The sequence below is a fragment of the Spermophilus citellus genome (assembly GCF_964194105.1).
Source record: "Spermophilus citellus genome assembly, chromosome: 5".
NCBI classification, from domain to species: domain Eukaryota; kingdom Metazoa; phylum Chordata; class Mammalia; order Rodentia; family Sciuridae; genus Spermophilus; species Spermophilus citellus.
The window spans coordinates 70,708,213-70,730,058 of NC_138186.1; the positions used below are offsets into that span (position 1 = coordinate 70,708,213).

Here is a 21,846-nt window from a genome sequence, read left to right on the forward strand (position 1 = left end):
TTAGTCATAAAAAGAAGGAAATCTTGTCACTAGTAACTACAAAGAAAAAAAGTTGTGTCTTCACTGAACATATATAAAACTTTTTTCTTGTCATTTTTACACAGCATTTACATTATATTGGTTATTATAAGTAATCTAGAGATAATTTAAGGAATATGGGAGATGTATGTAAGTTGTGCACAAATACTGTACCAATTTAAATAAGACACTTCAGCATTCAAGGATTTTGAAATCTGTGAGGCAGGAAGGCTTTTGCCCAGAATCAATCTTCCATGAACACAGACAAAGTTACTTCCCAATTTGTATCTTCAGAAATGACTTATTATCCAAGAACGTTTCTTAGACATGTAACTTCCTGCTCTACATCTTCATCTAGATGTTAAATAAATTTCTCACATACAACATACTCCAAATTTAAATTCTAATCTTCAGTCTCAAGTTTTGTCTACTCAGAGTCTGCCCTGTCTCAGTTGATGACTTCTTTAACCTTCCAGTTTCACAAGCAAATGTTTCAGTACACCTATGATTCCCTCCCTTCCCTCTACACACAATTTGTCAGAAATCAATTCAATAATAATAATAATGTCTATTATATTCTGCTGCTGTATGTATATACGTGACTGTATGACCAATGTGATTCTGCAACCTGTACAATCAGAAAAATGAGAAATTATACCCCATTTGATTCAAATGTATGAAATGTCAAGATCATTGTACTGTCATGTGTAACTAATAAAAATAAATAAAATTAAAAAAAGAAATCAATTAAAATTTCAAAATATATCTAGAATCTTCTCACCACCTCAGACAATTATCACCTTTATTCAAATTATTTCCACTTGTTGCCATAACTATTGTAAGGGCCTCCTTCCTAACTTGTCTTCCCATTTCCAATCTTGCTCCCTTTCAGTCTAGTCTCAAGAGAACAGCCAACATGATCCTTTAAAAAAAACTAATCCAGATCTGCTCAAAACCCTGCAGTTTTTCCCCATCTTCTACAGATTACAAGGGAAAGGGTACACCACTGCTTACAAAGATCTTCTTCTATTCCCCTCACTCCTTACTCACCCAGCTCCAGTCACACTGGACACATTGTTTTTTGTTGAACACACTTTAGAATCTTTGATGTAACTATTCACTGAGCCTGGAATGCTCTTTTCCCAGACTTGAGAAAGTAACATCCTCACCTTCTTCCCTTAGTTGCTTCAACTTCTCAAGATTGTTTCCTCAACTTCCTCACTTTCCCATGCTCCAAATTTCCCATTGTCTAAATTTTTTTCTTTCATTTCTGGTTGCCTTTCTCATCAATTAATATACTGAAAATTGCAGTTTTATATCATGTATTTTTTTCAGCATTTGTACTCTCTGACAAGAATATGAGCTGTTTGAGGACATTCTACCACTATTTATGTACTTACAAAAGTATTTGGTAGATAGTATATACTCAATGTTTTTGAATAAGGTCATTAATAATTAAAACAAATTTAAATCATATTAAATTAAAAATGAAATTTGAACAATAATTTCACAATATGTACATAAGTACACATAGGGAGAAATGAGTGGTAACTTATTAATTTATAAGTAGATCTTCTTAACAAGAAAAGGTACTTCAACAAAGAGTAGGCAAAGCCCCAGATTAACATTTTATCTATAAAATACAAATAGTCAAAAAAACTACTCAAAAATAACTAGTAACAAATTATATCCAATCAAAATTAAAATGGTATAATAATTGCACATCAATTTCAAATGCATTTTAAATTATAATACCTTCTAATGGTGAAGATTGCTGAATTTGGTATTATATAAATACAGTATATAGGATGAAAATATTCTTTCTGAAGAAAATTGATATACCTAATACATTAAAAGCCGTCTATTGTTCTTACTATTTATTCCATAAATTCCAGTCTAAGTAAGGTGAACAAAAAATTATATTACAAGAACAGTAAAATAAATGTTCCCAATCAAAAATGGGATTGGTTAAATTAATATAAACTTTTAACATACACACATGTAGTAGTAGGCTGCTTTTAACTGAAAAATTATGTTTGCAAAAGTTTTAATGATGAGGTGCTTGTTGTCTGTATTGAATACAGAAAAATAAACTCGTGCCTCAGAATTCCCATCATCCACACAAATATATATGTATAGATATGCACACAAGTATGAATAAGAATGAGAATAATATATTTTAATACTTAATACTACCTTTTTCCCTGTGTGGTAGGATTATATGTAATTAATTTTTCTTCTTTCAAATATTTAAAAATAAAAAAAAAACATTTTAATTAGTAGAAAACAAACCAATAAGTCCCACTACAAATGTTTTAACCAACAATAAAATAATGAATGCAGAATTTAGATCTGATTGTACACACTGCTTTATTTCCCAGGCAGGGCTTCCAGAAGTCTATTTGCTTGAGAAACTGGGAGACCCTTAGAAATTATTTCCACAACATTCTTGGAAGTAACTCTGCCCAGGGCCATGGCCCTGTGGAACAAAGAGCTTGTAAAATGTGGATTACTATCATTAGCAAGCTGGTTCCACATCTGTTCTCATGAAGCTGGCAATGCCATAGGAAGTTCAAGTATCCTGATGAAATCCACCTATTTTTCTAATCTTGCAACATAAGAGTCATTGTGCTCTTTCTTCTTCCCAACCCTACTCTATCACCTCACCTTACTTGCACTCACAAGCAATTCCTAGTTGCATTGATTCTGCATGGAATTTCTTTAACACACCCTTTATGTTGTCTTACAGTCTGTCCTAGTCTTTTCAAGGTGTTATAACAAAATACCATTAACTGGGTGGCTACAAACAACAGAAATTTAGTTCTCATAAATTCTAGAGGTTGGGATGTCTAAGACAAAGGTGCAAACAGATCCAGTCAGGGCCAGGGCCATTGTTTGGTTCACAAGTGCTATCTGGCACCTTTTCTCTGTGTCCTCACCTAGAGGAAGAGGCAAAGAAAATCCCTCAAGCGTCCTTTCTTAAATTATATTTTATTGATACATTATAATTACATATAGTAATGGGATTTGTTGTTATATATTCCAACATGCACCACTGCCATCAGTATTCATACTGGAAATCAAGGTGCAAAAACATACTGTGGTGTGGCAGGGTCTCATGCAAAGCAGAATTAATCATCCCTGGGTGCCAACCACATCCTTGCTCCAGAACACTGAAATGCAGTCATTCTGCATCTCCTTTTGTTAGCCACACTCCCCACCACCACCACCACCACCACCAATCACTGTGTCATTCAAGTGCTTGGTTTTTCTCACTGCACCTCTGAGAGCTCCACCCTATCTCTGGATTTACTCCAGCTCTAAACTCCTCATGATGACCATGGTATTATTGGGTATGGATAAATGACATCACTATTTTGCCAGCCAAGATGAAAGCTGGAGCTATCTTTTAGCTGTGTGTATGTGTGTGTGTGTGTGTGTATTCACACGTATTTGTGCATGTACTGTGAAGTGAACCAAGGCCCTTCTACAGGCTAAGCATGTGCTCTACCACTTAGCTATATCTTCAGTCCTCTTTTGGGACTTTAAGTTTGGCCTATTTTATAAGGGCATAAATCTCCTTCTTGAAGGCTCTGCTCTCAGGATCTAATCATCACCCAAAGGTTTCACTTCTTGATACTATTACATTAGGAACTGCATTTCAACATATGAATCTGGAGGGTACACAAACATTCTCATCATTTTTCATTAACCACAGGACTTCTTCAGTAGCCTTCTCCTAAGTCTTGGTGTCTCTGGTGTCCACACTCTTCATCTCGGCACCACCCAGAACTATACCAGTTCATATTTCACAAATAATTTAGATTGCCTTCTCTAAATCAAAACATTGGTTAAGTCATTCTAATTAAAAACATCCAGATGACTGTCCATTACCTTAAATGTTAAAAAGAAAAAAAGGAAAGCACAACTCCCCAGGTTTTGGGGCAGTGTATCCCAAGGGTTCCTGTGACACAGCCTAAACCTACCTGCTCCTACCTAAAACTCAGAGGTTGGTAACTTGAGCTTACTCTTGTGTGACTCTTCCCTCGTATTAGATCATTTCACTGTTTGAGTTAGATTGAAACATGTACATTTTATGTCTTTATGAATAAACTACAAAGTATGGAATTTTTTATAATACTATGGATTATAACAAAAATAAAATGACATTTTTGAAAAGGATGGCTCAGACTATTATGATCTTTATATTTCTTGGTTAATTTGTTACCAGTTTCCATCAGAAAAAAAATTATTACAAAAGATTTTCACTCAATCTGAAAAGTCTTTAGAAGAAACATATAACTGTAGGCAGAGGATGTGGCTTAGTGGTAAAGTGCTTGCCTGGCATACATGAGGTCCTGAGTTTAATACCTACTACTGTTAAAAAAGGTGGGTGAGGATAGGAGATATGTAACAATAATGTGAGTCTGACCACTATTATAGTGCGTGATTTTTTAAAAAAATTAAAATCAGCATAACTTAAATTTACAACATGAGTGAATATAACTTTACTCCTTACCTAAACAGCTTGATGAGATTTCTACCTTTTTTTTTTTCCTTCTGTTCTGGGGATTGAACAACCCAGGCTTCATGCATACTTGGCAAGTGCTGTACCACTAAGCTATATCCTCAGCCTTCCACATTATTGAGGAAACAGGACTGAGGTGTAGTACAGTGGTAGAGCACATGTTTAGTAAAGTGTGGTAAGTGTGAGACCCTGGGTTTAGTCCCTAGAACTACACTAAATAAATAAAATAACTTTAAAAGTTATTGAGGGAAAAGACGATATTTCATTCTGCTTTTTAATTATTCATTATATCTAACAGCAGAAATACTATCACATAAAAAGGGAGTCATTAAATCCTTCTTGGTTAAAATAATTTTAAAAAATAATTCTAAATGGTCACAACTTACAGAAATAATTTCTATTCAATATTCTGCTTTATAGTAAAGAGTCATTTATAAGCAAATGGAATGAATTTGGGGCCTTTCAGATGGGGATTCACAGTATTTGACTTGTGATTATTGAACTCATCCTCCATCTGAAAAGCATTTAGTAGAAATATATAACTATGGGCTGGAGATGGGGCTTAGTGATAGAGTACTTGCCTGGCATGCGTGAAGTCCTAAGTTCAATACCAGCACTGTAAAAATGAACCAGGAAAATATGTAATTATAACCTGACCCTGACAGTTATTATAGGTGCCATTGTCTTTCAGTCTTGAATCTAACCTTTATGGGTACTGTTAAATAAGTATTCTGGTATTCTATACTGAAATGTGAGTTCATAAGATTGAGCCAGTATGATCTAATGATGTATATACTTCCACCTAGCTCAAATCCAGAACTAGAAATATTCAGGCAATATATAAGACAGTTGTTCCTACAATAAATCTAATAGCTTCTTGGTTTTGGTTATTATAATTATCAGTGGCTCCAACTGTGTGTGTGTGTGTGTGTGTGTGTGTGTGTGTGTGTGTCTGTGTATGTGAAGGCTGGATATATAACCATTAATTAGTTACATTACATTAAGCTAAAAAAATAGTCATGAGATTAAAAGTTGATATTTAATAACAAACTGGACAATTTCAAACAAATATTCTAAAGGAATAGTTCTGTGTTGCATTATATTCTAGGGTAAGGGTGTGCATAAAATCTGCTGTAAATATGATCTTTGAAGAGAGAAAAAACATTTTAAATGAAATTGGAAAATGAAAAATCTTAATGTGTTTTGTACAAACAGCAGGGCATAATAGCAAGATTTCCAAATTAGAGCCACATGTGTTGAGAGAGATGTGACAATACTTAATTGAAAACAAGATACTGAAAACAAGATTAAAATAATGAGACATTTGCAGAAGCAATAGGAAAGATGCTCAAAAAGATAATATGTTTTGAAATTTCCATTTCCTATGCCATGGAAAGAATCACATTTTATACCCCTATTCCCTACAAATAATAAAAAAGCCAAAGTTCAGTCCTAAGAAGACAGATTAGATTGAAAATAAAATAATGGTAGTAATTCATAATGCAGGGTCTTTTCCCTCTAAAGATGATAATAGCAATAAAGATTCATTTTAAATTAAGAATATTTAATTTTAGAAAAGATGAAGATTAGCCAGGATGACTCTATCCTCCTGATTCTAAATATGATAATAGCTGAGGCCTAATATTGTTCTTTACGTTGGTACAATTAGTGTTTAAAAACAAAGAGAAATCCACAAATTTAATTTCTGGAATTCATATAATCTCACAAATCAAAATTGCCAAGAAGAGCAAACAGGATACTTTGGTTAACTATATATATTTTGAATTGATAGGAAATGTCATGAAATAGGTATTACCATACAGCTTACAATTTCTTTTGCATAAGAGAAAAAGAAAGGTCACAAAAATATGACTTTTGTAATATCATTATCTGCAGATAATCAGAAGTCAATGTCCTTGTCAGTGTATCCTTGCTTGAAAACTTAAGTAAAAAACAGAAGTACTCTTTGGGAGGACATTGGAGAATTTCAATAAAATGAAGCAAAAACACAACACTTGACTTTGTGAGACATGAATGGTTAACAGGGAGCTACATTCTACATCTTCTACTTTCTCTCAGCCGTATAGTCCTTCACTTTGCTTTTCTATACACCTACTATCCAATGCTTCACCTCTGACTACTTAGCCTATGGACCCCAAGAAAAATATTCCAATTGTCTAATCTGTGTTGGAGATTTCCCTTGGTCTGATGAGCTATGACTTGTGGGAATGAAGATGATAAGGTATGCTGTTTCCTATGTTTATCACTTTATCCCAGAGTACTACTCAATTGTAAGTCAAAGAGCTGACACAGGTGAGAGAACAATTATTTTTTTAAAAATTAAACCATGATTAAAAAGAAAAAAAACCCAAACCTTCTACTGATAAACTCAAGTGCTCACTTGTTTTTTTTTTAACTAATAGGAAAAACATGATAATGAATTTTATTTTGCTTTCCTGTTTGTCCAGCATGTATGAAATGATGTGGAACAGAAAGAGCAATTTTAGACACGTTTGCTTTCTTTTCTCTTCTCTTTTTTGGTGGTACTAGAGATTTAACCCAAAGATGGACCATCACTGAGCTATATCCCAGACTTTTTTTAAATTTTATTTGTTTTTAATCCTGAGACAAGGTTAATAACATTGTTAAGTTGCTGAAGCTGACCTTGAAGTTGAACTTTTGATCCTCCTGCCTTAGTCTTAGGAGTAGTTAGGATTCCAGGCATGTGCCACTGTGCCAGGCTAGACATATTTACTTTCTTGGTGAGTTTCAAGCACATAGACTCTTACATGAAGATTAACTACTTTCATTTTTAGCTCTTTATGGCATACTTTTACATAAGTGTTATTTTTTAAATGTTAGCTAATTGAATGGCATCTAGTTTAAAAGCAGCTTTTTTCTAAGTACCCATTGATTCCTGTAGAGATATATGGAAATTGATAAAAATTAGAATATTCCTAAAAACAAACTGACTGGTCACCTTTGTCAAAATCAGAGAGAACAGTGAATCAAGTGCTTCATAAACCCCTTGACTGGCATACTTGCCAGGACAAAACTACCCTCAGGTCCCCTGGTGCACTGTAAAAGCTCTGTTCCTATTTTTTGATAAATCCTACTGTTTACACACACACACACACACACACACACACACACACAAATAAGACATTTATATCAATGAAAATGTTTTGGAGATAAACTAAAGTGAAAAGAATTATTCAAATATTTAACCACTCTTTATCATTGATGCAAGCAATCTAGCCATTTGGAAAAAATATATACAAGGATACTGTGTTCATCTTTTTCTTATCTGTGGCTCAATAACCTTGGTTACCACTTGAACATCCATAAATCCAATCCAACCAATTCCTTGCATTGTTATCAAAATCCTGCATTGCCTCTCAGTTTTGTACAAATCAGAGAAATAGTCATAATTACAATTACAGTAGCAAGTAGCTTTCCCCTTTCTCTCTTTGATATCTTCCCTTCCCTCTCCCTCTTCTTTTTTTTTGGGGGGGGGGTAGCTTATTTATCATTCCATCTTTCTATCAGAATATTTTCCAGTAGGACACTGTGTTGGAAGAATCAACTGTACAGCAAGGAATATATTTCAAGATCAAAAAGATTTTGAAAACATGGATAAGTGATAATAGTTTTCCCTATAGCAGTAAAGAAATTTGAATCAGGACTTTTAAAATTCGAATCTGATTCGAGATCTAATAAAATGAATATCTGTTAAATAAATTATTGATGACTTCATAAAACCTCTGTAGAGAACAAAGTTTTCAACTTTTTCTTTTCTTTTTTGAACTTCTATTTCTATTTAATTGTTTAGCAGCTGTTTTGAAGAAATAAATTCAATATAATGCATGATTTGTAAAACACATTTGTAATGCAATGCTTTACGTATTCTGCTTCCACTCACAAATAAGCTATATAATAAAAGTTATTATTACCCATTAGCAGTAGTAGTAATCACAGTGACTGTAAAGATAGTACTAACCAAGTGTTCTATGTCATTCTAGAAAATCTGCACCTCATCTCAATTTTGCACAATTCGGGGAGATAGACATCATAACATCCTTCATAACAAGTATGTAACTGGGAAACAGAGAGGTTTATCTGGCTAGGAATGGGAAGGGTTTTTTTTTTAATTCTTCTTTAGAAACCTGAAAAACAAATTATATGAAGAAAGATTTGTTGCTTGGTGGCATTTTAATATGGTTTATTAAGAGTCTATATGAAAAATGAATGTTTTTGATGTAAGAATTAGGTTAACAATTTGGTATTTCTAAAAGAATAATAAACATATGGAAAACATTATGAGCAAAGGCACATTAGCTAAAAGTCTATTAAGTTTAAGAGAGAAAAAAGCACACAGTATTTCTTCATGAGGAGTCTAAATATTGCCTGTTCTGTTTTGTCTCTGTACTACCAATTAACATGTTCTGTTATTTGATGTATTGGAGCTAATTTGTTGGAGACTCAAATCATTTTAGTAGAGGAAAATGAGCAACTTTTTAGTATTAAGTAGATTAAAGAATTTGTTCACTGGTGTTTGACTTAGGCACTTAGGGAATATGCAAGAGAGTGAAGCTTAATTTTTACATTAAAAATCGAGACAAGTATATAGGACTATGTACATTTCTTCCGTTACTAAAATAGTGCACGTTTTGTCACCTCATTTTCTTGCTCTTTTACTTTTGGGTGGTTATAAATATCCCACACTTAAATCTATACTCTCAGAATAATTTATATTAAATAATATCTAATAATTATGAATTCTTGACTTCCATACAACCATCTCTAGTCCTGTAAGTCATATGTTTAAGTAATAAAAAAAATACAATAAAACCTGGGAACCAAGAAAGATCCCTCTATTATATGACTAGTATGTGCTTTCCAGACTGAGGGGGACGTTCCATTTATAACTCTCATTTGTTTCCTACCATTGTGGCCAAGTTTCCACTTATTACATGTCTCCTTGCCTTAATATTAACTTCCAGTTTGGAACACTGTAAACTGTTTCTCCACCTCTAAATTAAAGCAAATGATATCCACCCCACATCCACCACCAATTTTACTAGCAGCCACTTCAAAGATTCCATTTTAAAAAGTAAAGTATGGCCACTGCTTCCTGAAGCCAAGATCAGCCCTGTTCATAATGAAGCTGGACTTTCTCTGACTTCCCTTCTATTCAAACACTGAGAGTTTTTTCCAAGACATCCTTTCGTGTCCTTCAAAGTTGAACCTGGTTGTTTTGCTGTTGTTATTAGTGACCGGTTGAAGGATTGATAAAAGGGCTCTGGTAGACTCTCCCTATGTAGTCCTGCTTGGGACCACCAAGTAGGCATTTTCTGTGACATTCCAAGACCACATCTAATTATCTTTAATAAACCTAAAAGTTCTAAAACATGTAAAGATTGCCTTAATTACATGCAATTTCAGGAATGCAACAAATCAGCAATATTTTTTAGATTGTCAATGTTTTATCAAACTATATAAAAGTGGATGGCAAAAAATTTTAAAAATGACAAAAACACTCTACAATTGTTCAACTTTCTGTTTCCTCAGCTCATCTCTCCTTTTTGAACTTTTTCTCCGTCATTCCTTGATAGTGGCCTCACAAGCCTCATGTGAAGTTGCTTATTATAAGTCAGTGTTACCCTTTGTCCATGTGTGTACCCTGTGACTATTAATTAAGTCTGGGGCAATGTAACTGAAGCTGGATGCATACTAGTATCTTTCTAAGTCCTTGCCTCCCTCTGTATCCCGGCCTGCCATATATACATACAGTTTGTGTATGTGGGGAAAAAAGAAAACACAGTTGCAGATGCTTAGACTTTGTACTCCATGGGAGCTGCTGAAGGGTAAAAACCTACCTTTTCTCACACAAACACACACACACACACACACACACACACACACACACCTACCTTTTCTCACACACACACACACACACACACACACACACACACACAGTAATCCAAATAGTAGTTTAGCTTAAGCTGAAGATGTGTTCCTCCATAAAAGACCTGTTCTTGGAATCTGAAGGTTCTGACTCTCAACTATCTAAAAATAATTTATATGCTTGGGTCTTTCAAATTCTGCAGGCAATGTGAATTTGAACCCTAAACCCACTAAGGGCCTATGAAAGGTTATGTTGGATACAGGGAGATTTTGTATTTCTCCCCCACCCACTGCCAGAAAAACAGTATTCTATAGATTCTCATCCATGTTCCCTGCCCTGCTTCTGCCCAGAGTTGTTTCTTGTCCCCTGTGTGGCTATAACATGATGCCTACATGCCCCAATATTTTAGCTCTTAACTAAAAAAAGAGATGATACAATTGAACTAAATTTGAAAATTGTATAGATCTTAGTTTATTCGTCTGAATACATTAGTCTTCTTTTAGTTCTGAGGACATGTTCCTCCTATCACTCAGGGCTTTTTGCCCAAATGGTATTAAAACATTCTTCTTTACACACACACACACACACACACACACACACACACACACACACAGTCCTTATTAGAGATTGTTCCTTGTAATTCTTCACATCTGATTTTAACAATTATGGTTACATATCTTTTAACTATGGGAAAGGGGTGGTTTTGCCATTGTGCAAATATCATATAGTGCACTGGCCAATCACTCCAAATGGCCTCTTGATGCATTCCAGAGACACAGTAAACATAGGATATATGAGGCAGCTCTTTGCATAACATGGCATTATTGTTTTGCAGTATTTTTTTAATAAACAGAGGAGTATATTCAAGCCAGGCATGGTGGCACACACTTATAATCCCAGCAACTCAGGAAGCTGACACAGGAGAATCACAGGTCAAGGTCAACCTGAGCAACTTAGTGAGAGCCTGTCTCAAAAATTAATACTAATAAATAAAAAAGTGCTGGGGATATAGCTTAGTGTACTGGACTTATATTCAATCCACAGCACCACAAAAAATAAACTAACTAATAAATTAATTAATTTAATTTAATAATGTTAGGGCTAGGGGTTGAGTTCGGTGATATAGTGTGGGCCTAGGAAGCTTAAGGTTCTTGGTTCAATACCCCAAACCACCAAAAAACCTCTTTCAAATCAACAGAAAAAAATAATAAGAAGTATGGTATAGTAATGCATAAACCAGTAACTGTTCTTTATTATCATTGTAAAGTATTATGTGCCATACACAATATTTTATGTGCTATGTAATATGTGCTATGCTGTATGTGCTAGACTTTCATAGGCTGGTAGCCTGATAGGTGCATTTACAGGGCATCACCATAAACACTTGAGCAGCACAATGTTTAATGTTGCAACAGGACATTATGATGGCTGTGACATCACTAGGTGATGGGAATTTTTTAGCTCCATTATTGTATATAAGATCAGTGTTGACTGAAACATAATTATGTAGCATATGATATTCTTCCTCAGATAGGCCTTCCTTAACCATTCACAATGCAAAATCAGCAATAACTTTTGTATTTCAGCATTTTTCAAGAAGCATATAGAGTTCACACATACAAAAAAAGTTTGGGTTCCCAGATATTACACTATAGCTTTTCATCCCCAAGAACTAAACTACCATTCATTGAATAATAAATTTGCTACACAAATAAAATATTACTCAAAGTATTCAAATATGGAAGATACATCTACAAAGAGAAATAAGAGAGAAAGAGAGAGAGAGAGAGACTGACTAAAACTACTTCAGGAACTTGCTCAGGAACACTTAATAAGTTACAGTTGTAGCTGAATTCAAAATCCTGAAATAAAGCTTAGTTATCTATTGTTTTAGAAACTAGAATACCTAGGCAAGGAAAATTGTAAAAATCCCCATGTCTGAAAGACCAGAGGACAACATTTTATCTTCTCTCTGAGTCAACAGAATGTTCCTTACTTGGTTCCAGAAGATAAGTTAGGATTTATGCACATATGTTACAATGTCAAAATAAGCTCTTGTGGAGCTTGTTCTTCCCATTGTTTTTCAACATTTGCCAAGCAACTGTACACTTCTGACATTAAGCTTTACATATTGATTTTCAGCCGCATCAAAAAGCTTTCATACAGTCTTATATTTAGTTGTCAAAATACTTGGTTCAAAGATCATCAGACTCATCAATTTTTAGCTGAATTTAAAAAACTAACACTAATTTAAAAATAATATTCACAAAATGCTATATATATATATATATATTAAAGTAAACTTAAAACAACACAGAATTTAATAAGTAATTCAACTTTTTAGATCTCTTCATTTTATCATATAATGGATTTCACTTGATTTAAAAAGAGAAGGCTCTGTCAAATGCAGGGTTGCCAACATCAGGAAAACATTTCAAGCAAAATATTCTGCACTTTGTCTCCATATATACCCACCACAGTTCACAAAATAACAAAAAGCATTTGTTCCAAAAATTACAATAGTATATTCTACGATTTTTGTTTGCTCTCCTCAAAATATCATCATACTTCAGTCTATTAATTTTTATGGTTGAGAGCATATGGGAGTTGAAACAAGCAGACATAGCTCTACTAGGATTAATAATTAAAAATAACAGATTCACAAATTTAATCAAATCAAATTAACAACAATGAGACCTTCACTGCCCTAACAAAAACATGTTGAATTTACAACTGCTTCCTGAATGCCTATCATATTTAAACATTATATTCTTAACATTTTACTGTTTATAATATAAAATGCTTGAATATTATATTCATAACATTTTATAAATATTATTTCATTAACACTCTTAACGTGCTTATATTACAAATAAGGAGACGCACCCAAAAGAGAGAAAAGCAAGGAGTCTGTAACACAAAATTGCAAAATACCTGAAGGGCCGTAAGGATATTTGCTAAGGCCTGTCCATAAGTGTCATGACAGTGAACAGCAAGAGCACCTGGAGGTATTTCTTTCATGACACTTTCTAACATTCTCTTCATGCTTCCTGGAGTCCCCACTCCAATGGTGTCTCCCAGAGAAACCTCATAACAACCCATGCCATACAATCTCTTAGACACCTGTTGAGAAAGACCAAGAGCTAATAAGACAATGGAAATGAACAGACTTATACTTCCTTGTTCCTTAGCAAACACCATCTAGAGGTAAAAATCACAACTAAAATGACTTTATCCATGGAAATATATGCTTTAGGTTTCTAGTCCTTCCCCTTTCTCATTAAATTCTAAGCATTACATAAAACTTTGAATGAAATTACTATCATTATCCTTTTCTAACATTCAAGGTTATGTCAGAATCATCTGTTTGATTATCCATTTATCTATTCAGTTATGCCACACTTTTAATGATGGGAAGCTGATATGTCTCAACACTTTAATCAAACATAAGAATTACAGATTTACTTGGAAAGCAGTATTCTTCTAGGTATGACATCAAAGGTCAATAGACATCAGTAGCAGCTTCACCTTTTCAATTGGTAGAGTACTGGTCTAGTTTTTCTGACTCATAAATGAATGCACTTGTACAAGATAAATTGTAATGTCTCCTCAAACCCAATAACTAATGTCACTTTCAAAGAATAATGTGAATTTGCATGAAGACAGCATGATATTTTGACAAAGACATGGGTTCTGGAATCAGAGATTTGGATTTAAATATCAGTCCCATCAAAGCTAGTGATGAATCCACCTATTAAGACCTTAATTCCTAGTCTGTAGGATACAGACAACAAAATTTCTTCCTTTGGTATGTTTCCTAAGCCTTAATTATGTCATTTTTAAAAAATTATGTTAATCATACCAATGTTAATGGCATATTTGGTTGTGAAAATGAGAATGTGTAAAGTCACTCTATATAAAATCTGGCATGTACTACTCATTCACTCATTCATTCATTCAACACGTACTTCCCCAGAATCTATTTTATGCCCGGCACTATGTAGATAGGAAAGCAGATACTGACATAGCTTATGCTGTTATGGAGTTTTCAGTCTGTGAGAACATATTTTATACAACACCACTGAGAAATGTATAATAACATATGCTAAAATAAGAATTCTGAAACAAAGAAACAAGATTTTATGAGCATACATCAAAGGAAATTGACCCATCTGTCAAGCAGGAAGGACTTAGGTGAAAACTTGAGATACAGTAAGCTTGAACAGTGAAGGAAGGAAGGGTCTAAGAAGAGGGTTCCAGAAAGGATATGGAATGCACAGATTAGCAGGTTCCAGGCAGCTGAAATACAAAATGTAAAGAGCGTCTTAGGCAGGAAATAGTAAAATGTAAAGGGTGGTGTGATGATAAAGCAAAAGCCAAGGGTTGGGGGAAGAAAAAGGGAGGACTAGAGGCTTGAAAAGATAATTGCAGCTTGAAACAGTCATTTTAGAGAAAAAAAGAGTACAAAATGAAAACAGTGCAAAGGGTCTCTTTAAGATGCTGCTGATCCTGAATGTTTAAGGCTTCCAATCTGCCTTTGACAGAGCTCTCTTAGCAGCCCCTCAGGCATTCTGGTGCAGGAATCCAGTGTGTGGTACATCCATAGGTGAAGCAGAGCAAAAGAGAGAAAAGCAAGGATTCTGGTGAAAGAGTACAAAATCTAAGCTTCATTATTTAATAACATACCTGCCTTTGTGTGCAAGATTTTTGTTTCAATAAGATGATGTGATAGATCTTATTTGAAAAATCTGCAGCAAGTTTCAAAAGTTTGAGTGAGTACATGAAAGAGGAGTGACTTTAGTTGACTGAGTTTGTCCTGTCTAAATTTGGATTTTGTAATAATGTTATCTTCACTGATTTAGTGCCATATTATTAAGTTTATTAAACCTTAAAATCATAGCAGCAGTTTGTGTTAATATGCTTCCTTTACAAATGATAATCTGAGATACCCTAATATAATTCCAAATGAGGGCAATAAGGGCATTGCATTCATAAAAATAAAGGAAGAACTAGAAAATAAAAAACTTCAATAAGCAGATATTTAATGACTGTAATCTGTTGCTGTAAAATTGCTCTGGAAAAACAGAAACTTAATCACAACAGAAATATCTACAGGATCACAAATGAACAAAACCCTGAAGCAGTGTACATTCAGATCTGACACCAAACTATGAAGGAGAAGCAACCAAGGCCAAGTTTAAATGTGTGGATACAAACCTGCCCCAACATTCTAATGGAAAGGGGAAAAGTCACTATTTTAAAGCCATATAAAAATGAAATGGAAGTTTGTATTCTTCTACCTTAAAGCACTCAAATCACAAGACTCAACTGTCATTTAACCTTGAAACATAGCCAACTGGTAGATCTTCAGTGTTAAAATAAAACAATTAAGTGAGCAACCCTGTCTTCAGTGACAGTGTCCATTCTACAGCCCTCTGTAGTCTTTGCTGTATAGAACCAATAAATAGTTTTTTAAAAAAAATTAAAAATCTACTTTTAAGAAACATGCATTATTTTACCATTAACCAAAAAGGCTGGAGATGTAGCTTACTTCTGTGACTTTTTGCGGTGTAATACTTCCTTCGTATGGGCAGCCCAAGGCACAAGACACATACCTAAATTTAAAATAAAAAGCAATATGAATATATATATATATATATATATATATATATATATATATATATATATATATATATGGTGGGTAAGTAGGTAATTCCCATTTTATGAAAATGAAACAACTAAAATACACCATGAAATTTCACTTTATTATCTTCCTTCATTATTATTTTATCATTAAACCAAACAAATAATTTTGGAGAATTTTCAATTAGTCCATATTTTTATCTTTCTAATAACTACAATTTGATGCATGTTATTTGATGGCTGATGGGGATAAAGTAACAGACCTTTATCTTGTGAACCTGTTGGTAATATAATAACATGTTAATGTTCAGAGCAGAAAATACTAATGAAACACTTTAATTTAAATAATTGCATACATCCAGCTGTTAAATATCCAAGTCTTCAGACATATCGATAGCCAGCATGTAAAAGACTAACTGAATTTCTCTGCACTTCCATCTAGATGTTCTGATTTCATTTTGATGCACTCATCAGTCATCCCAAAACTCTTGGAACTGGGCACAACCTCAGAGTTCATCTGGTTTCTCTCTCATGGGCTTCCCTAAACAATTCCAAACAGAAGAGTGTCTGATGTGTTTAAAAGTTTACAAATAAAAATATTCTATACGTCAGCTTCTTCAGCAATCCACTCTCATATAAATGTCAGGCCTTTCCTGTAAAAAAAGAAATGGTCCCTTTCCATTTTAAATTATAAAGCTTCAGGAAAAGCTTGTTTTAGGTGTATTCAGCTCATCACCAATCCCATTTTACTAAACTTAATTCAGAGTCTTTTGCAACACTATTATTAAAATAGCACATCAAGCCACAGAAAGGAGAGAGGGGTGTTGAGAAATGAAGATATAGTTCTTTGGGCCAGAATAAGAAAAATTTTAAATACACAAGTACCTTGAATATACCACACCAATTATGCTGGGCTTTGACAAGACTCAAAATTATTTTGGGGACTCAAAATTAGTAGGTAAGGTAGTGATGAGATCAGATTTTTTTCCCCAGGAGTATAATCTCCCATGGAAGTAGTTGTCAGAGGAAAGATGCAAGAAAAAGCAAAAGACAAACTGCTATCATATCTCCCTGATTTTATAAGCTGCTATTTATTGGAAGATATAAAATGAAACTCATTATAGACTTTGGAGTACAAAAACAATGTACATATTTATTGACTCAGAACATGTACATTGATTTCAAGATGTAACTTAAATTTTGAGTTATTAAAATATTAATAAAAGTTATGTTTACAGATGGAAATAAATAAGCATCTGTTGGGCCAGCAGTGTAGCTCAGTGGTAGAGTAATTTCCTGGCACTATAAGGCCCTAGATTCAACCCCAGGACTACATGCATAAATAAATCAACAAATAAATAGTCCTAGAATCCAGGCAAGCAGCTGTGATGACAAGGAAGGAGAAAGAGTAACAAGTTCAAGTACAATTTGAAAGTTAGTCCTGGATAGGAAATCTATGTGTTTTCTCTTCCAGTTACTATACTCTAGGATTGTTTAGATAAACTTTCTAAATTTCATTATGATAAGTGAAAAGAAAATGTTTTTATTTGAACATAACATTGGAGAAGATAGTTAAGGATGGAAAAAAGGATAGTTTGAATACATACAAAAATTACAATAACATGTTAAACATATGCTGTATATTAATCCTGAACCCAAAACAACTAGATGTGAGTAAACAGAGAGTCCAAGCCATCTGTTTATGTGTCCTCCCACAAAATGTGAATATCAACAAATAAATAGAATAAATGCTCTAAACAAAACAAAACAGACAAACCTCTCCTGTATTCTCTACTTATTGCTTGACTGTAGCTAACTCCCTGCCAGAATCCCAACTCTCACAAGGGCATTTTCATTCATTCAGTTTTTCTCACTAATGACCTTTCCAAGTCTATGGTTACCTTTGTCTTCACACTAGATTACATTTTATTTTCATATGCTCTTTTTTTGGCCTTGCAAGTGTCTAATTTGACTTGTTCACATGTGGAATACTTTCTCCAAAGCTATTGTGATGGTCCTCAACTACATTTTCTTACCTGTACTTTAACACACTAAAGCAGGGGTTGACATGCTAAGGCCCAGGGGCCAAATCCTGCCCTTTTGCAAATAAAACTTTACTGGAACACAGCAAGGCCTATGTTTACTTAGTATATATGGCTGCTTTTGCACTAGAACACCACAGTTGTAATTGCAACAGAAACCCTCTGCCTCCCCCAAATCTAAGCTACTAATAAGATAGTAATCTGCATGTTTATAGAAAAAGCACTATAAAAAAAAGTTAGGCTCCTTTTTCTGAGTTTAGAAAGGCCACCATCATTATGAAAATAATGCTCTACTTTGAAAAGTGGCTAAATCCATTTTCTGGACTTCTCTTCCCTAACAATCCATGACATTGGTTCTCAATCTTAACTGCATAGAATCACCTTGAGAGCATAAAAAAACAAATCAAGGACTGGGAATGTAGCTCTGTACTAGCTCAGTGGCAAGAGAATGGCCCTGGGTTCATCCCAAGCACTGCAAAAACAAGGCAAAACAAAACAAAATCAACAATCACAACAACAAGGCAAAACTCTAATACTTAATGACACACTACAAACATATTAAATAAAAAAAATAAGAATAGAATCTATTTCCCAGTATATTTGAATTTTTGAGATTCTATTGTTATGCCTAGATTCAAGTTAAAATACTTTAAAGTTTTCTTTGAAAGAAAATACCATAACTTCCTTCAGTAGTCCATCCTAGGTAAAGCTGCTGCATAAAAACATTTACTAATATGCTGAGCTATACATTTGCTTCACATATGATAATCTGTATAATAAATTCATTTTATCAATGGCAAACCAGAAGCTAAGAGAAATTAAGTAGGTTGCAGATGTAAATAAAGGTAAGACTCATATTTAAAACAAAATTTGTCCAACTTCAGTTTGTGTCTGTTACATCAAATTAGTTGCTTATAATTATTTTATGTCCAGCTTGGATTGCCATTCTAAATATTAGCTGGAGTCCAAGGAAATACATCAAGCTAAATATAGACTATTTATAGTTGACTCATAGCTTTTGAAGTACCTTTATTTGCTGTTATTTCTGACCACATCTTTTGAAATTTGCTATATTTTCTCTGTCCATTTGCCTTTTCACTACAATTGACCTAACTACCTTATTTGGACTTTTATGCTTTTATTTCCTGAAATGATGCATCCTTAGGTTCATTATAAATTAAATTACTTCAGTCTCACCTAAAGGAATCATGGAAGAACATTAGAGGCCCATATTTATAAAGGTCCCTTGGGACAATCATAATGGGGCCCTGCACCACAGATTTCAAGCTACACCTAAGTACAGATCTTGAAGAGCTTCTAGTGACCTGTGCCAGACACCTCAAGTCATGCTTCAGGTTCAAGCTGGCATTCAATTATATTGTTTGCTATCTGAAAGAGATTTGAAAATGTTATTTTTAAATGGCATGATTGTATACATAAAGCAATCAGAAAATTAAGACAATGGCAACTCAAGAGGTTTTTTTTTTTTCTCATAGTTCTACATTTCTTGGCCAAGATCGTCTAGCTCTCAAATTTTTAATGATCCCCTTTAATCTCAAAGACTTGAAATTTACTGAGTTGCTCTCCTACATTCCAAAATATTTGTCTCCATGACTCCTGATATTTTATTTCATTTAATAAAGTCTAATATTATGGCTGTTTTGGGATAACATGAATCAAAAAACCAAAGCGGCAATGTGAAATTAATCTTCTAACCATTGTTTTTATGATCTGGTTCTAAAATGTAAATCATCATAATTTTTTTGCCAACTCACTACCTTCCAGGTAATTTGTCTGCAGAATTGATGAATGTACCCAGAGTATGAACTGAAGAAGACTAGTCACATGAGTTGGGTACTGAAAAGAAGACACCAGACAAACAGTAAATCTGGGTAATCAATCCCCTAGTTCTCTAGGCAGAGTTTAAATGAGTTCTTCATTTAGAGGAGATGCATATTCTTGTTCAATGCAGACACTCACAAATTTTTGAACCATGAATTATACCCTCCACTACCACTGATTTTACTTTAGTGTAACACCACAAAACATGTTAAGTAACACTTAAGGAAAATCCATCTGGCTAGTTCCCAAGGTACGGCTCTAAGTTTGATTTTGAATTAAGAATATTTAATACTAAGTGTATTTTATTTGAATTATCATGGGAAACTTAAGTAAGATTAAATGTAAGTTTATATAATGCTCCAGTATTTTTTCAGAGTACTTCTTCCAGGTATTCTTTATGTTCTGATTTCAAGTAAACTTTCTAAACTTTTTTTTTCTTTTTTTTTCTTTTTTTTTTATTGTTGGTCGTTCAAAACATTACATAGTTCTTAATATATCATATTTCACAGTTTGATTCAAGTGGGTTATGAACTCCCATTTTTACCCCGTATACAGATTGCTGTATCACATCAGTTACACTTTTGTTAAAAAAAAAAAAGCATTTTTCATAAACACATTTTAAAAATTCAGTTGTTTTAAATTTGCATTTGAAAAATAATCTTTGCCTCACCAATTAAAACCTTTGAATATTCATTCTTCTATTTCATATAATAGACAAATCTTTTTATAATTGTTTCTTAAATTTACTATCAGGGACCTGCTTTTACATGAATTCCGTGTAAAACACGAAAGAAATAGCATGTGAAAATACTTCTAAATTGTTATGAGCAACTAACTATATGCATTAAGAACATATGGCATTCAATCAGAACCTGTTACATTAATTTCATACATTAGAGGAATTTTTTTGAAATTATTTATAAAAATTATAAATCCATTTCTTGCCCAGACATGTGAAGTTATGGCCTAACAAAAAATTATTAGTAACAATAAGGTCTTATTGCTATTAATTTTATTGCTAATTTTCATTTAGAATGAAGTTCTAAATTTCACTTAAAAATTCCCTCAGAATTTCTAAATGAATGCTATTTAGACACGACTGTGCAAACATAGCTTACATAAGATAACAATTGCTGGCTATGTGTTATTGTGGAACACAGAAGTGTCAGAATACTATGTAGGGCTAAAAAAAAAAAGTATAAACCTTCAAACAAACCAAACATATGAAAGAAAATAGGTTTAAAAATGCCTTATTTTTAGTTTTATGTCTCACATTTAATTACATATTTTGGTAAATGTTGATTTGCATTATTCTTTCAGACCAACACCTAGTTTAATGGTAGAAGTTAAAAACAAACTCCTCTAGACAGCAAGAAGCTGCCCACTTATGAGAAGCAGGTGCTACATATGCAAGTGTATTCCACTTTAGTAAATCACTCAGTGAATGTATCAGTCACAGGAACTACTTCCTGCTAGGCACTGTGTGTTTAAAGAAACAGAGCCCAGAATATGGAGCATCATTATCCTACTCAATAGAATGCTATTACCTTCAGGGTTAGAGTCAGACAGGGAGAAGGATAGGGTACAAACAGCACAACATGATCCAGGTAGTTTGGCTAATTCAACATAAAGGCTACAGGTTTTGAATATATATGTTAAATCATAAGTCATGTCTCAAACTGAAAACTGTTTTGATGGGGAGGACTGTGTCCTTACTTCATGTCATTTAGGAAGATTGCCATTTAAAAATATGTCAATTATATAAAGCTGGGAAATACATTAAGTTCAGGAAGAACTTCCTAATAATAATGGTCTTATACTAGAGACTAATTGGATCACTAATATATGTGATATGATCTCTTCTG

General features: G+C 33.6%; 1 protein-coding gene across 6 annotated transcripts in view; it reads right to left on the reverse strand.

Moving 5' to 3' along the window:
• The window catches only part of HMGCLL1 (3-hydroxy-3-methylglutaryl-CoA lyase like 1), a 185,704-nt gene that overhangs the window by 73,386 nt on the left and 90,472 nt on the right, over nucleotides 1–21,846 (reverse strand). For all 6 annotated transcript variants that reach the window (XM_081294414.1, XM_081294411.1, XM_081294412.1 and 3 more), the window contains 2 exons: nucleotides 16,006–16,069; nucleotides 13,389–13,577 (listed from right to left, as the gene is read on the reverse strand). In XM_081294414.1, the coding sequence (XP_081150540.1) occupies nucleotides 13,389–13,577; nucleotides 16,006–16,069 (253 nt within the window). The remainder of the gene's footprint in view (nucleotides 1–13,388; nucleotides 13,578–16,005; nucleotides 16,070–21,846) is intronic.